Source organism: Vigna umbellata, chromosome 7 (genome assembly GCF_029865625.1).
Source record: "Vigna umbellata cultivar VRB3 chromosome 7, Vumbellata_1.0, whole genome shotgun sequence".
Taxonomy (NCBI): domain Eukaryota; kingdom Viridiplantae; phylum Streptophyta; class Magnoliopsida; order Fabales; family Fabaceae; genus Vigna; species Vigna umbellata.
In genome coordinates, this window is record NC_142171.1 from 44,559,545 (window position 1) to 44,577,072 (window position 17,528).

Consider the following 17,528-nt stretch of genomic DNA (forward strand, 5'->3'; position numbering starts at 1 on the left):
TCATGTGCAAAATCAGAAACCCTAAATTCTAATTTGAAATTCACAAACAATCAGAAACCCCATCTCTTTCCCAACATTTCGGCAATCATCGTCCCATTGTTGTCTTTTTCTTCACCTCAAACACCCACAACGAGAAAAAACTCATTCAAAGAGGAGGAGGAAGGTTGAACAATAATTGAGAAAAATGACCGGTGGTAACGTTGGTGGAGCTCCCGGCCAACGACGCACCTTGGAAAAGATGCAACGACATCGACAATCACGTCTAGCTCCGACACTAACGGCGAGGCGAGAAAAGTTCAGCCGTGGGCAAAGGTGGTGTTGTAGTGGCCTCATGCAAAGAAGATGGAGGTGGGTGCGGTAGGTTTCCTTCTATCTTTTGTTGTGGTTGAATTGAAAAACGAATGAAGAAAGAGAAATTATGAATGCTGAAACGGAATTCTTCCAATTGCACCTTCACCGAACCATGAACCCAAATTGAAGATCACTTTCACCATATTCTTGAACCCCAAATCGCGAATAGATTCTAACCTAATTGTAATTATATTTAATCCTCAATTAAACTTTTTTCACGTGATTCAATTTTATTCTTGAAATTTACACCTTAAAATATATCAAACGTGCCCCGTAATGCAAAACTTTACACATCATTCACTTTTGGCCACGGAGACAATTGCACCCTCAGGTTTTTACGCCGTAAGCGAAAATGACTATTTTTCTTTAAATATGGGGCTTACTGAACTTTTTTAAAAGGTAGGACAACTTTGAACAAAAAGTCCAAAACTAGGGACCAAATGATGTATTAAACCTTTTAATTAAAATATGAATAAATTTAAAAAACATTTAAATTAAAAAATTAATAATTAAATTTAAATAAATGGTAATATAAAGGATAAAATTGATAAAATAATTATTTTAATTTAATTTTTTAAAAGATAAAATTAAAAATAAATATGGACAAAGAAAGAAAATTCTTTATATATAGAAGTAGATAATTTTAAATGTAGCCTCTTTTATTATTTAATCAAATACTCCTTTAGAAAAGGCGAGACTTCTAGCAGTTACTTAAGTAGCATTTAATAAAATGTCAAGGAAAACACAAAAGCAAGGACATCAGATAAGTTTGATTCTGAATTTGATGCGTTTAAAAAAAAACTAGTTCAAAACAATTTGTCCATTCACAAACTGTGACCACCACCAGGATTAACACCGGGAATATTACCAGCAATACCTCCGATTTTCCATATGTCTGCTCCCCCGAAGAGCAACCTTCCGTCGGTGTCTCCAAACTCCTCTAGTAATAATAGTATAGGACAAATTGTTGGTCTTGCTCTCGTCGGGGTTTTCATCATTGCCTTTCTTGCTATGGTTATTTTCTTTTTATTAAGGAATAAGCGAGAGAACAACTATTCCACGCCCTCCCCTGGAAAATCTAACATAAGAGGAGCGGTACACCAGGAGATAAAACATATATTTTCTGCAATCATCTTCGTTGTTATTAGTGTTCTAACCAGTTCCCTTCTGCACAACCAAAATCGAAAGATGAACATCAAAACTAATAACAAGAAAAGTTCTTGTCTTTTACAATTACCACTTCAAAAGTGATATGTTTTATAATTTGTAGCAGTTCTTTAAATATATATATATATACTAATTTTAACTTTTAGTTAGAGAAACTCATTCCATTCTTCTTTATTACTTTCTTTTTAAAAATCTTTACGGAGAAGAACCCAAACATACCTATTATTATCATGTCTAATGATTTTGGTGTGATAAAGTGCAGTTGTGCATTACTTTGTAGAGGAGCATTGATACAAGAAGGCCTAGCACCATAGGACCCATCACAAGAAGGATGGCCAAAAAGATCCAAGATGAGTATTCTCCCCAAGGTCAAATACTATTTGCTATTTTTGGATGGAAAATTGGACAACAAGAAGATGTTACAAATTTGCCAAAACATGGAGAACGGTAAAGTGGACATTTCTACACAAGAAGGGGTATGATTATCCTTCTATGGGGCGGCATTAGTAATTGTTTTTCCTCCACATGTAAAACTCATTTGTCACGTGCTTCATAAAGCTTTCTAGAAGCCACACATTTAGCACATGGGTAGTTATTAGCATTTCAGATCTGAAACGTGTAATATGCTTGCTTAAGTCTTGAGATTGATCTATAAAATCTCATAGGCAAAGCTTGTAGCTCACTTTTGGATTGTAGTAAAGAATTTCTGCTGAAATGTATAGCAAATTCCTTCTCCAAGAGTCACTTCTTAGCTTGATTTCCATTGCAACTTTATTCCACTCTAGGAAGCCTTCTGAGTTGTGAATCACCTCTCCAAGCTAGCCTCCACCTCCATTCACCATAAACACCAACAATCCGCTGCCACACCTCCAAAGATCCCAGCCAATCTGATCCAGAAATTCCTCCAGAATCTGCAGTTGCTGCCGCCACTGTTTACTTGGTTTCAGCTGCCTTCCAAGCCTCCATTCACCTCCAATCTCACGGCACATCTTCAATACATCCCCCTAGATGTATCAAGTGGTATCAGAGCCAGGTTCTAACTTGAACCGTGAGATAAGTGGTTTCATCTTTCATTTCCAAACTGTCATTCAATTCCTGCTATGTCTTGTTGTTCTTCTGAATTTTGTTTCTGTTTCAGCATCTATGATGTGTTTAGGCTTCTATGTTTTGAGTTTTATTGATACCAACTCTATTTGCTTGAGTCTCTCATCATTTTATTTGGTTATCTCTTGCTACTTTGAGTCATTTTAATCATTTGAGCATCATTTCCAGTTTTGTCTTAGTCATGTTTGGTTAATTTGCTGTTTTTGTCATCAAATCTGGTTTTTAACCAAGTTTTACGGTTCTGAAAGTGTTTGGATGTGGCTACATCAATTAAGAGCAATGAACAATCAAGAGATGAGCTCAGGTGTTTAAATTTGCCAACCAAACTCAGATCTGCATTGCTTTTCAGTTTCTGTTCTATTTCTTCCAGAAAGTGTTTATGCTGCAACAAAATTCCACTGTTCATTTGGCATTGTGCACTGTTCTATTGGACAACAATTGAATGAGTTAATGTTTGAATCATTTGGAACATGAAATGATTTGATTCCAAGTGTTTTGTAATGTTGTAAGCATAAAAAAATGCAGTAGCCGATCTGCAAAGTGTATTTGAGTTAAAAAATTCTGCATAATTTGAGTTGGATTGGTACTAGATCATTGCCAATCATTCTTAAGTTGATTCTGCTGATTTGAGCAACTTTCAAATACCATTTTCAAACTCTTTTTGCTGTTTTTAATCCAGAATCAAAGTCAATCTACATTTTGACCCTTGTGGTTGTGAATTTGAGCTGAAAATGACCACTGCAGTATTCCAACTTTGTTAAACCGTGATTTAGCTCATTATAGCTATTTCTGCAAGTCCTAACTCATCATTGAAACATGTTTGAGTCATTGGAATGAGCATATAAACTGTATTGTGCATTTGGTCATTTTATGGGTAGATTTTTGCTGGCTGCCGAGAGCTATGCAACAATTTTTTGAGTCCAAAGTTTCAAAGCTTTGCTGTTGATTCAATAAGAGTGGATGTAGCAAAAGCCATTGGTCCATAAAATATCAAAAGTTCAAGTTAAAAAGAGTGATTAAAACATTAAAAGGCAGAATAGGACCAATACATCTTGATTTCGAAATTCTGGTTGCACCTTTGAACATTGCTGTCAAAATTTAATGCAAGTTCATTGAGACCTTTCAACAAACAGTTTGGTCCACTTTCATTGCATAGCTATTTCGTGCTTGATTTTGGTTTCTGGTCTTTTATTGCGTTTTAAATCTGTTCTAGAGCCATTCCTAAGATCATTTTGAAGTGCCACCGTGATTGATAGCCATTTAATTGCTTGCTTTCTGAATTTTGAACACTCTGCACACCATCTGTTTGACAAAAGTCTTGGTGTTGCTGTCACTTGGATGTGATTTTGCTGGCAATTGTGGTAGTAGTTTCTGTGATTAACTGGTTTGTTGGATAGGTGAACTATAATTCAAATGGCTCATTACAAGTGGAAGCATCAAAGGAAGTTCAATTGGTGAGGAAAGTTATTGAAGTTGGCTCTTGAAGAAGGAAAAGTCGTGACCAATTCTGTCCAGAATTGTCCGACCAGCAACCTGCAGCAGAGTTCCATTATGCAGAAACTCAATTTCCTTGTTTAAGCACTTTGCAGCTGAGAGAATTGTTTGGAATCCAGTAGATTCAAGTTCTTTGAGAGAAACCCAAAGCTGCACACATTGTTCCCTTAGCCTATTTTAACTTTTTCCTTTCCAATTTACCAAATTTCTTTTGTAATTTCCATTGGTTTCTTTGGTTGTAAATTCCAAATCCAAGCAAGTGAGGTGCTAGAGTTCACAAGTGCTCTTCCCTCATTTGTAACTAGACTCAAAGAAGTCTCACAACCAAAAATTGAGTAGTCGGTGAGTGTGTCTTAGATCCAAAGTCTAAGCCTCACCTAGGAGACCTCACTTTAATTGCTTTTCCAATTCTCGACTAGATAGCATATATCTTGTGCGAATAGGAAGCTCTCTTAGGGGTCCGAATTTAGAGTTTAGGTTGTGTCCTTTCTTTGCTTTGTGTTTTCTTTGTTGTCTTTAAGACTTAAGTGGATTTAAGAGTGATTTTGATCTAAGGACTCTAGTAAGTAGCCAGAAGCATATTTGGCAAGGATAAGGCTTGGTACTTAAGCATTCCTAGTGAATCACCTCCCTTACCTGGAATATTGCTTTCAAGTGAAAATCTCTAGTCTTTACTTCAAGAATAACATTTAAGTCCATCATAATGTCTAGAAGGCATTCTCCTAGAATTAGTGATAGTGAAAAAGAACATTTTTCTCTTCAAACTTTAGTTAATGAATTCAAGGAAATAAGAAGAGAAATGAATGAAGAGAAAGCTAATAGAGAGCTTCAAAATGCTGTTATTCAAGATGAGTTGAGATTGATAAGGAAAAGTAAGTCTAGGGGAAGTCAAAGTGAAAACTCTCAAGAGGGAGGGATGTCTTTGAGTATGGGTGATTATTACCCTCATCAGCCTTCTACTTCTAGGAGGCATAGGAGAAATTCTCATGCACCCCACCCCATAAAGAAGTCAATGTTGTGTTGCCTCACTTCCATGGGAAGGACAATGTAGAGGCTTATCTTGATTGGGAGATGAAGGTAGAATAATTGTTTGAATGCCACCAAGTGAGTGAAGAGAGGAAGGTCTCTCTAGCTACCCTAAGTTTTCAAGGGTATGCAATGTATTGGTGGACTGCTTTGGTCACAGAGAGGCTTAGACATCAAGTCCCTCCCATCCACTATTGGAATGATCTCAAGTCTGCCCTTAGGAGGAGACACATTCCCTCCTACTATAATAGAGAACTCATGGATAAACTCCAAAGGTTACAACAAAGGTCTATGACAGTTGAGGAATATAGACAAAAGATGGAGTTGTATATGATGAGGGCAGGCATAGTAGAAGGTCCAGAAATTACTTTAGCTAGATTTTTAAGTGGGCTCAATTTTGACATAAGAGATAGAGTTGAACTTCTACCTTATAGAGATTTGAATGATCTTGTTCAAATGTGTATAAAGGTAGAACAACAAAACTTGAGAAAATCTTCTTCTAAAAGAATTCAAGTTCAACCTACTTTTGAAAAGAAAATTTTTAAAGAAAAAAAGCCATTTAAACCTCTAGCCAAAATAGAAGAGAGACCCAAGAAAGAGACACCCTCACACACCAGAACAAGTGAAATCAAATGCTTCAAATGTCTAGGAAGGGGTCATGTAGCTACTCAATGTCCTACAAAAAGAAACATCATTTTGAAAGGCAAGGACATTTATAGTAGTGAAAGTGACACCCCAACTAGTAAAAGTGAGAGTGAGGAAGAAGAAAGGGAAGAGGAAATATATGCTGATGATGGACAACTTCTCATGGTGAGAAGGATACTTAGCAACCAACCAAGTCTTGAACACCTATCACAAAGAGAAAACATCTTTCACACAAGATGTAAAATTCAAGAAAATCATTGTTCTCTCATTGTTGATAGTGGATCTTGTTGCAATTGTTGTAGCACAAGGTTGGTTGAGAAGTTGAAGCTTGATATTATACCCCATCCAAAACCTTATAAACTTCATTGGCTAAATGAAGATGGGGATATAATAGTCAAGAATCAAGTAAAGTTGGCATTTTCCATTGGGAACTTCAAAGATGAAGTTTTATGTGATATAGTTCCCATGGAAGCATGTCATGTGTTATTGGGGAGACCATGGCAATTTGATCATCAAACTATCCATCATGGTCTCACCAATACCATCACTATCCATCAAAAGGACAAGAAGTTTGTGCTTCATCCTTTGACTCCTACCCAAGTGGCTAAGGATCAAGCACAAATGAAGTTTTTAAGAAAGCAAGAACATGATCAAAAGAAAAAGTCAAAAAGAAAGGAGGTATAGAAAAGTGTGCCACCTAAGGTCACTCAACATGAAGTCCTTTTAAACAAAAAGACTTTAATCAATACACTTCAAGTTGAGCAACCTTCATATCTTCTTCTTTGTCAAGGGACACTTACATGCACATCTAGTGATTCAAAGACTTCAACTCTTTCTCCATCCATTCAAAAACTTTTGAAAGAATTTGATGATCTATTCCACAAGAAATTCCAAAAGGGCTTCCACCCATAAGAGGAATTGAACATCAAATTGATTTCATTCCAGGGGCAGTTCTTCCTAATAGGCCAGCCTATAGGACAAACCCCAAGAAACTAAGGAGATTGAGACACAAGTCCAAGAGTTGCTAGATAAAGGCTTAGTTCAAAAGAGTCTAAGTCCCTGTGTGTACCAGTGTTGCTTGTACCAAAAAAAGATGGGAAGTGGCGCATGTGTTGTGATTGTAGAGCTATCAACAACATCACAATCAAGTATAGACATCCCATTCCTAGGCTTGATGATATGTTGGATGAATTGCATGGAGCACAAATATTTTCAAAGGTAGATTTAAAAAGTGGCTATCACCAAATAAGAATTAAAGAAGGTGATGAATGGAAAACTGCCTTTAAGACCAAGTTTGGATTATATGAATGGCTAGTTATGCCTTTTGGTCTTACAAATGCTCCAAGCACATTCATGAGACTTATGAATCATGTCCTTAGGGATTGCATTGGGAAGTTTGTAGTTGTCTACTTTGATGACATCTTGGTATATAGTCAAAATTTGCAAACTCATGAAAATCATTTGAGAGTTGTTTTAACAATTCTTAGAACACACAAATTGTTTGCAAACTTTGACAAGTGTACCTTTTGTGTTGATAGTGTCATATTTCTTGGATTTGTGGTCACCAAAAATGGGGTTCATGTGGACCCAGAAAAAATAAAGGCCATCCAAGATTGGCCTCCTCCAAAGAATGTAGGAGAAGTAAGGAGCTTCCATGGGTTGGCAAGCTTTTATAGAAGATTTGTTCCTAACTTCTCTAGTCTTGCTTCACCCCTCAATGAGTTGGTGAAAAAAGATGTTACATTCCATTGGGGGGATAAACAACAAAAGCTTTTGAGCTACTCAAAGAGAAGCTCACACAAGCACCCATTCTAGCTTTGCCAAATTTTTCCAAAACTTTTGAGCTAGAATGTGATGCTTCAGGATTTGGCATAGGTGCAGTATTATTACAAGAAGGACACCCAATTGCATACTTTAGTGAAAAACTTCATGGTGCCTCTTGTAATTACCCCACCTATGACAAAGAACTCTATGCACTTGTGAGGGCTCTTCAAACTTGGGAACATTACCTTGTTGCCAAGGAGTTTATCATTCATAGTGATCATGAATCACTTAAGTATTTGAAGAGTCAACACAAGTTACAAAAGAGGCATGCTAAGTGGTTGGAATTCATTGAACAATTCACTTATGTTATTAAATACAAGAAAGGAAAATCCAATGTGGTGGCTGATGCTTTGTCAAGAAAAATTAATCTATTAGCCACATTGGGAGCTCAAATTCTTGGATTTAATAACATTCTTGAATTATATTCACAAGATCTTGATTTTGCTCATATCTATGAGGAATGTCTCAATAAGCCTCAAGGAGGATTCTATGTGAAAGAGGGGTATCTTTTTAAAGAAGGAAAAATTTGCATTCCTCAAGGTTCACATAGAAAACTCCTTGTTAAAGAGACACATGAGGGAGGATTAATGGGACATTTTGGGGTAGAAAAGACCCTTGGCATGTTGAAAGAAAAATTCTTTTGGCCTCACATGAGAAGGGATGTTCAAAGGCATTGCTTTAAGTGTATAACTTGTTTAGAAGCTAAATCTAAATCAATGCCTCATGGACTTTATACTCCTTTGAATGTTGCTTCCACCCCTTGGGAAGAGATAAGTATGGATTTTGTGTTAGGTCTTCCCAAAACTTCTAGGGGTTTTGATTCTATCTTTGTGGTGGTAGATAGATTTAGCAAAATGGCTCATTTTATACCTTGCCACAAAGTAGATGATGCAAGCAACATTGCAAAGTTATTCTTTAGAGATGTGGTTAAACTTCATGGGTTACCTAAGGTAATAGTTTCGGATAGAGATACAAAATTTCTTAGTCACTTTTGGCGGACCTTATGGTCTAGATTAGGGACTAAGTTATCTTTTTCTACTACTTGCCATCCTCAAACAGATGGTCAAACTGAAGTAGTCAATAGATCTCTTTCCACTTTACTAAGGGTAGTTCTTAAAGGAAATCACAAATCTTGGGATGAGTACCTACCTCATGTTGAGTTTGCCTACAATAGAGTAGTTCATGGAACTACTAAATTGTCTCCTTTTGAAGTTGTTTATGGTTTTAATCCTTTGACACCCATGGATTTAATACCCCTTCCAAATTCTATTGATTTTATTCATCAAGATGGGGTATCTAAATCTAAATTTATCAAAGATTTACATCAAAGGGTTAAAATTCAAATTCAACAACAAAATGAGAAATATGCCAAGCAACATAATAAGGGCAAGAAAGAGTTAATCTTCAATGAAGGAGATTTAGTTTGGATTCATCTTAGAAAGGAAAGATTTCCTCAACTAAGAAAATCCAAACTCAATCCTAGAGGAGATGGACCTTTTAGAGTGATAAGGATTAATAACAATGCATATCAACTTGATCTTCCTCCTGAATATGGTGTTCATGCTACCTTCAATGTATCTGATCTTAAACCTTTTTCAGGATTTGATAGTGAAGATGAAGACCTTTTGGATTTGAGGGCAAATCCTTCTCAAGAGGGAGGGGATGATACAAGAAGGCTAGCACCATAGGACCCATCACAAGAGGATGGCCAAAAAGCTCCAAGATGAGTATTCTCCCCAAGGTCAAATACTATTTGCTATTTTTGGATGGAAAATTGGAGAACAAGAAGATGTTACAAATTTGCCAAAACATGGAGAAGGGTAAAGTGGACATTTCTACACAAGAAGGGGTGTGCTTATCCTTCTATGGGGCGGCATTAGTAATTGTTTTTCCTCCACATGTAAAACTCATTTGTCACGTGCTTCATAAAGCTTTCTAGAAGCCACACATTTAGCACATGGGTAGTTATTAGCATTTCAGATCTGAAACGTGTAATATGCTTGCTTAAGCCTTAAGATTGATCTATAAAATCTCATAGGCAAAGCTTGTAGCTCACTTTTGGATTGTAGTAAAGAATTTCTGCTGAAATGTATAGCAAATTCCTTCTCCAAGAGTCACTTCTTAGCTTGATTTCCATTGCAACTTTCTTCCGCTCTAGGAAGCCTTCTGAGTTGTGAATCACCTCTCCAAGCTAGCCTCCACCTCCATTCACCATAAACACCAACAATCCGCTGCCACACCTCCAAAGATCCCAGCCAATCTGATCCAGAAATTCCTCCAGAATCTGCAGTTGCTGCCGCCACTGTTTCCTTGGTTTCAGCTGCCTTCCAAGCCTCCATTCACCTCCAATCTCACGGCACATCTTCAATACATCCCCCTAGATGTATCAAGCATGGGTTTAGTGTGATAAAAACGGAAGTAAAAAACTATTACCCTAAACAGATGTGAGTATCTGCCATCGGATGTCAACATCCGTTGACGGATACTCACATCCTTTTAGTGTAATATTTTTTTCACCACTTTCCCAATGCACCTTCAAGCACCACCACCAAAATCGATCTCTCACTGAGTTCCTTACACCACCACCAATCTTTGTAACCGCCCACTAAGTATACTGCGAAACACACTCACACCACCACCACTCTCACAAGACAAATCACCACACTCTTACAGCACAATGAAACACACTCTCAAGCAGAATGAAACAACACAATGAAATAATGAAACAGTAAGGTAAAGAGGAAGAAGAGCTTGTGTGTTGCCGCTACATGCATTCATATAGGGGACCATTATTAGGTCATTAACGGAGTGGGTAAAAGTTGAAAAATATTAACCTTAAAAATTATTTTTTACTGGAGGACAAAACAGGAATGGGAAAGTGCTGGAAACAGTTTGTGATGGTGTAAGAAGCAACTGCCCCATTTTTAACGAAATATGGGACTTACTGAATTTTTTTAAAAGGTAGGATAATTTTGAACAAAAAACTTATAACTAGGGACCGAATGATATATTAAACATTTTAATTAAAATATGGTTAAATTTAACAAATATTTAAATAAATAATTAATAATTTAATTTAAATAAATTGTAATTTAATGGATAAAATTGATAACATAATTATTTTAATTTTTTTTTAAAAGATAAAATTAAAAATAAATATGGACAAAGAAAGAAAATTCTTTATATATAGAAGTAGATAATTTTAAATGTAGCCTCTTTTATTACTTAATTAAATACTCCTTTAGAAAAGGCAAACTTCTGGCAGTTACTTAAGTAGCATTTAATAAAATGTTAAAAGAAAATACAAAAGCTAAGACATTAGATAAGTTTAAGAAAATACAAAAGGAAGGACATTAGATAAGTTTTATTCTGAATTTGATGCGTTTAAGAAAAAAAAAGACTAGTTGAAAACAATTTGTTTTGGTTCCAGTTAAAATGGTGAACTGAATAAAAAAAGAGAATAGCACAAAATATTTATTTCATCTTAATTTTTATGGTTATTTTATATTTTTAACCATTAGCTTGTAATGAAACTCTTTTAACGCCAATATCTGACATAACAAATAATTTTGAATCTCTAAGATAACAAATAATAGAATATAAAAGAAATTAATGAAATTGATATAAACTAACACAAATACGGAAAAACTGACCGTTAATAAAATTTGACCCACTCTAATATACATTATTTTGAAATATTTCAACTAAAATAAAAATCAAATTTTACATTAGATAAAAAATAAATAACCATCATATAAAAATGACATTATTTAAAATATTTAACGGTTAAAAATTAATATGTTAGTCGATTTTTATTCAGATATCCTATTATTCACTTGTATTTAAAATTAGAAAATGAACATTTGTAAAAAAGACATGATTTTTTAACTTTGGGTGTATTATTAGTCCGAATGAGTTAGTTTTTACAGAAAAGTCGTTGCTTGCTTAACTATTATAAAAGAACAGTAAAAGAACTTTTATAGATTAAGACTTGAAAATTTTGTTAAACACTGTAGAATAATAATGAATTAATAATGGAACATTGTATTCCCGTGTTTCACAGAAATGTTAAAAACAGCAATTTGAAAGACAAGATGAATTGGCAATTAAGGTAATTTAGCAAAGGTGAAGATACAAAAGTTAAGAAGCATTTAGGGAATGTTGTGCAAAGATTAAGATGCAGCAAATATTTCTGATTTCTTGAGTAATTAGTTACATATCCAGCTTCCTACTGTAACTAAGACTAGCGAACTCAAAAACCTGATTTTTTGTTTCTTAGGAGCCTAAAGGTGTTAATTATAGAGGAGCTATATAGCTTTTGATTTGTTAGCATAAGATGTTGTAGTTGATTAGATCAATAAGACTGGTGAGGCCAAATAAAGAACTCAGCTGCCGTTGTCGCCGGTGGAGGAAGTGCGGTAAGCCCAGCTACATTGCCCGAAGTGACGGTGGAAACTGCCGTGGCAGCGTTGGTAGGATGAAAATGTTGGAAAAGGTTGTGGTGATAATATGCTGTTGAAGAATCAAAGGGAATTCCACAAGGGATCGAAGCAACAGGCTGGTGAATGGCCGAGAAATTTATGCTTCCACTGACGTTTCCACACGGTGGATTCTGCTGACTGCTGCTCACACCAACTTTCTGTTCCGATTCAAGGGAAAGCTTCAAGCGTTTTGCTGCCCCACCCACTGGAAGAGCACTCTTCATTATAGCTTCCACATCGTATCTATTCATCTCAAAATTTGTTACTGCGTTTGCACCTCTGAACTTTATAGCTGCAATGTCATATGCCTCCGCTGCCTCCTCTTCCGTTGCTGTTACAATCTCAACTCAGTTACTTCATCACACAACAACTATGGATACTGTCAAACACGACAACTATGGAAGAACAAAATATATATATACCGAATGTTCCCAGGTACAGATCTTTGTTTCCAGCTACGCGGCCAATTCTTGCTTGCCACCTTCCCTGTTGATGATGTCTGCAGGATACAACTTACAAGTATTAAAACAGAATCTAACACCAATATGTTATTTTTCTTGTATAATTTTAAATTTTAAACTCCAAACCTTGTGACACCTCTGTATATGGAAGCTCCCCTAGAGAACCCACTACTTTTCCTGCATGAATGAAACTCAAAGTTTCAGTAACAGCATAGAAGTGCTGTGATAAATTTTTATAAGCTGACTCAAGCAAACCTCCTCAGTGATGCAATGAATTCTTGCTTCGTTACATGCTTCATCTCCTCCAATTCCTTTGAATAATTGGACACCTGAGAAAGATGATAGAAAATAAGGCAAGTGATGTTAGTTATAATACTAATCCATGCATTGTACACAAGCGTGCAATACACAGACGAAGCACAAACAAGACACAAAACGGAACAAAAGCTAGCTATCTCTTTCTTTTCATTCTTGTCACGTTAGTATGAAGATACCATGCACACCCTTTCTTGGCACCTTAGCCTGAACTTTTTACATACCAAGTAAAGCATATTTCTTTCACTCCAACCAATTTCTGAAAAGAGAGATTTTTATATATACAAGCGTATTAAAATATGAACACACAACATGCACGATTCCTTGCGTAGAGTGTAGGTTTTCACTCGTTGAATATGGGTAGGATTTCATGCAACTAAGATCTATCAAAAACTGAATACAAGAAAGAAGTGACTGCATTACAGGGAAGTTGGTGGTAGCAGTGGGACCCCAGTACTTTAGAGCTGCCAAATCATAAGCTCTCGCGGCCTTTTCTTCCTTATCGTATCCACCTGATAACCACGACAATGGGTTATGTCACAACCATCTCTCAAACAACGGAAAAAGTTTAAGATATTATTAAGGTTATTGAACCAAATCTAAGTGAAAAGTACTACTTACCCAAATAAACTGTACAAGAGTCAAAAAGTTGAATGACAGCCAGAAATGCACCAAAGTCCCGTTCCATGCAAAGGAAAAGCCAAAAATATCAAACATCAGCTACCGGAATAGTCAAAATTATCTGCCAAAAATTACTTTTCTAACCCAAAATGCAAATGGCCGAAAAGAAAAGTGATCATATGCTTGCCAATTGCCACGGTGCATGCGCACAACAAACCTTTCTTTTTTCCTTTATTTTTTTTCTCTCTCACGCCCTTTATGGCTGCTAGATAGGATGAAAACAACTGTACACTGGATTAGATCCATCAACCCCATCCTCTTTTCCTAGAACAAGGACTAGTCGAATTTTATTTGTACTAAAAGGCTCCATCTACGAAAAACATTAATTTAAAGACAAAGATTGATGGTATCCGTGCAAAGTGATAATCAAATTTTGCTTTCAGGTTAATAAAAATCTCAACAATCATAGTAAGTAGATAGCTTATAGTCAAAGACATATCCCGGCATTAAAAAACAGACAGAAAAAAGAAATGCCGAATTGCCTATCTCTCATGGGAACGAATTGTAGACAAATATTTTCGTCCAATAAAGAGGCTTGGTAAGAAAAACATTATTGTTATTTGTCTCTGGAACATAGAATCTAAGAAATCCCGTGAGTTTGTTTCAGAACATTATTCTGAGATGGGGGCCAGAGGCAGTGTGGTTGAACCCTTCAGAGCTACAGTAGACTCTCCTCCTCCGTCTTAATGTAAGGAAGTACAAATTTCAATATGGGAGTGATGGGTGATGTGGTCAAACACAGCTTTCCCTGGCAAGTGGGAAAGCAAAAGCAAAAGATAAAGCCCTAATGCACCATATCAGTTATGACTCATGACTAATGAGGAAGGGGAAGGACGGATAGATAAGATACTAGACAAGAAGGTGTCAACAAAAGCGTACGGAACAGGGAGAGAATGCAGAGAGAACAGCAACACTGAGAGATTAACATGTCTGACCAGACAAGAAAGCATAGACACCCGACTCACAAGGGGCAAAATGGCGGCACATACCACCGTAGTATATATGCATATACACCCATCAGTCAATCATAAAAAGGACTGTTTACAAAGAAACTCCAGGTGTCCTACCCCACTCCAACCATTAACTGCTCCTTCAATGCATGCAAGCCACTTTTCAGTGCTATATGATCACACCTATTCCTTCCTTATTCTCATTTTCTTTTTCTTTATTTTAAAGAATAGAGAGATAGATAGATAGACCTTGACGCCCTTTCCTGGCTTGACCCTCCCTCCTGCAACTGTTGTCCCATAGATGGGCTTCATATCTACCTGTCCATCGGTGTCTGCAGAATCACAAAAAACATAATTAAAGGAAAATCACAATCTAACATCAAATAGATGTGAGAAGAGGCCAAATTTATGACCTTGACCTCTCTCAAGCCATTGTCAACACTCCGCATCTAAAATCCCTATCTTGATATATTTTCACAAATAGACAACAACTCGCAAGCTGCTTTTTTCAACTTCCAACGTGTCAAAAGATCCTTTCGGTAAGAAAAAGAGAAACCTCATTTTTTAGTACAAGCACCATACAAACAAACAAAAAACATAAAACAGTAATGGATTGATTCAATAATAATAGTATTACATAAATGAAAAATTACTCTACCTGGTGACACCTCTGTAAATAGAAGTCCGCTGGCCGAAGGTATCCACGATCTTCTTCGAGCTACCGGAATCTGCTGCCACCACCGCCTTCTCGGAGCTCTGTGCCACAGCCAGAGAGAGAGTGCCGGTGGGACCACCGGAAAACGCGGCGAACTCGTTCCCAGAGGACTCAATAGAGTGAGTCCCGAACTCGCTGGGTTGTGTTTTTCCAATGGACGCGGAATCATCAACCTCCGAGCCAGAGTTGGTAGAAAAAGCTTGAAATCCAGCAATGGTCTTGAGATCCTGCTGGTCACCAAAATATGCAGAGCCGTGGTGGTCATACATGTGAGTCAGCGAAGAGTCCTGAGTCTCCGTCTGGCTGTCGGAATAGCGCATCACCGCAGAGGAGTCACCGAGAAAGTCCTCAAGCTTGGGCGGTGGCGCATGGCTGACGCTTTGGGACTGGGACTGGGAGGATTCGACAAAACTGACGTCGCTCTGGTTCAGATTCTGGTCCATCAGCACCTGAGGTTTGAGGTTCCCGTTTCCCCACCCTGCACAGAAAACGAACATTTTCAGAGATCTCTCAGTTGCACTTGTTTTATGGAAGCAGCAAACAGTAACTGGTAAGTAAGCAAGGATGTAAGTAGTAAGTAACTACTGTATATTACCGTTGGTGTACAAGTTATCGAGAAAGTAGTGATTCGAGTTAGTTGCAGAAGCGGCGTCGTATTGCACGAACTGAGGTTCCGAGGTTCGGAGCATTTCCATGGGGGAGAGGGAGAACGATAGCCAGTTAGTGGCACGTGCCATTGATTGGTATAGGAATAAGAATGGTGCAAAATGAAGTGCTGAAATAAAACGTTTCTGAAGAAGCAGAAAATGAGTAACAGTTGATTGAGAGACAGAAAAAAAGGCTTAAATAAAGGGCGAAAACTGAAAGAAAGTCTTACTCCGGAGAAGCGTTACTGGTTGAACAGATAGCTACTTCTTCTCCATGTTAGAAAGCAAAGAATAAATTAAGAGAGAAGCAGAAGAATGCATGCAAGGTTGGGTTGCTCGTTTTCAGAGAAATGGTGAGCAAGAGAGAGAGATTGTGAGAGGGTGGTGAGTTGTTTATATAATGGCAAGAGTTTCAGCGTAAAGGCAGAGAGAGTTTGATTTTAGGGAGAGAGATAGAAACGGAAGGGAAAGAAATAATAAAGAAAGAGCGGAGAGAAGTGACTTTTGGCTCTGCGCGGAAGAAAATTTGTCTGAAACACGTCCGCGAAAGATCCGGGCTGGGGCTGTTTGATAGGGTTGGGTTGAGGGAAGGGTGAGAAATTACGAAAGTGGGGTTTGGGTACTTGGATGTTTTTTAAGGAAGGAAAATTAAATTGGGTTTTGCCACACTTGTCTTACATGCAGCTGTTCCGGAAATGGTTTGGGTCCAGTCACAAAATTCAAACCCGTAACTCTTGTTCCCCCACTTCCTCATTCAGCCAACAAATTTTGTCACTTTTCACATTCAAATACTGCCACTAATGGGACCTGCACCGGACGGATACACATTGTTTTCTGATTATATTATTGCTGTTAAACATTATTTAAATATTCCTAATGTTTAATTATTTTATACCATGACGTTTTATTTGTATTAAAGGGAGGATGAATGGAAGTGAAATTTTTTTAATTGATTTAATTAATGAAATAGAATAAAGTTTTTTTTTTCAGTAGATAAATTTGTACAGTGATTATATAATGTTCGTGTTAAAAGTAAATTTAGATTTTATTTTGATAAGATTAAGTTAAATTAAAAATAAAAAAATAAAATTTTTGCACAATATTGAAACCGAATTTTAAATTAAGCTAAACTTAAAATAATAAATTTAAATTGGTGTCAGCGTGGCATCTAACTTATATGGTATAAACATACAAGGCAAAATAACATATAAAAAATAATTAAATTATAATGATTAAATAAAAATAAAATAACATGTTCATTTATTTTAAAATTTTCTAGAATTAATTAAATTCTTGTTTTAAGTCACCAACTCTTTACTAAAGTCTCTTAAAACTTGTGTAGAGATTCATATTTAAACTATTCAATTATTTCCTAATTTTGTTCACTATTCTAAATTTTGTAAATATTGAACATATTAGTGGAGTTTGGTTTGTTTGAAATTGCTGCTTAATGGATATTTATTATCAAGATGTTGTACATCAGCTTGATTAACCTGCAATATCATCAAAGATCATTCACACTAGTCATATTTAATTTTGATCTTTGTCTGATCCTATTGTACAGGTAACCAAGTCATCACTTTCAAGTTTGAATAAAAGATCTTAATTATATTTTCATAATATGTAGCTAACTAACATGCAAAACTTTAAGTGATAATGAAAATACA

The 17,528-nt window shown here is 36.4% G+C and overlaps 1 protein-coding gene across 1 annotated transcript; it reads right to left on the minus strand.

The window, feature by feature from the left end:
- Positions 1 to 11,745: 11,745 nt before the first annotated feature.
- On the minus strand, positions 11,746 to 16,721 carry LOC124831180 (AP2-like ethylene-responsive transcription factor AIL6). The gene is made up of 10 exons (XM_088094724.1): positions 16,092 to 16,721; positions 15,810 to 16,005; positions 15,158 to 15,692; positions 14,749 to 14,831; positions 13,490 to 13,498; positions 13,292 to 13,380; positions 12,809 to 12,882; positions 12,680 to 12,730; positions 12,515 to 12,591; positions 11,746 to 12,423 (listed from the first exon to the last, which is right to left on the minus strand). Exons 2-10 carry the CDS (start codon positions 15,949 to 15,951, stop codon positions 11,966 to 11,968), a joined length of 1,518 nt encoding a protein of 505 aa, XP_087950850.1. The 5' UTR covers positions 15,952 to 16,005; positions 16,092 to 16,721; the 3' UTR covers positions 11,746 to 11,965.
- Between the last annotated feature and the right edge of the window lie 807 nt (positions 16,722 to 17,528).

What these genes read in the sequence shown, in the direction of transcription:
- LOC124831180 (XM_088094724.1), bottom strand. Translation starts at nt 15,951, where the DNA reads ATGGCACGTGCCACTAACTGGCTATCGTTCTCCCTCTCCCCCATGGAA. An exon ending in CTGCTACCACCAACTTCCCT is followed by an intron (nt 12,883 to 13,291) that starts GTAATGCAGTCA and finishes CATCTTTCTCAG; the next exon opens with GTGTCCAATTATTCAAAGGA. An exon ending in TCTGTACCTGGGAACATTCG is followed by an intron (nt 12,424 to 12,514) that starts GTATATATATAT and finishes AGATTGTAACAG; the next exon opens with CAACGGAAGAGGAGGCAGCG.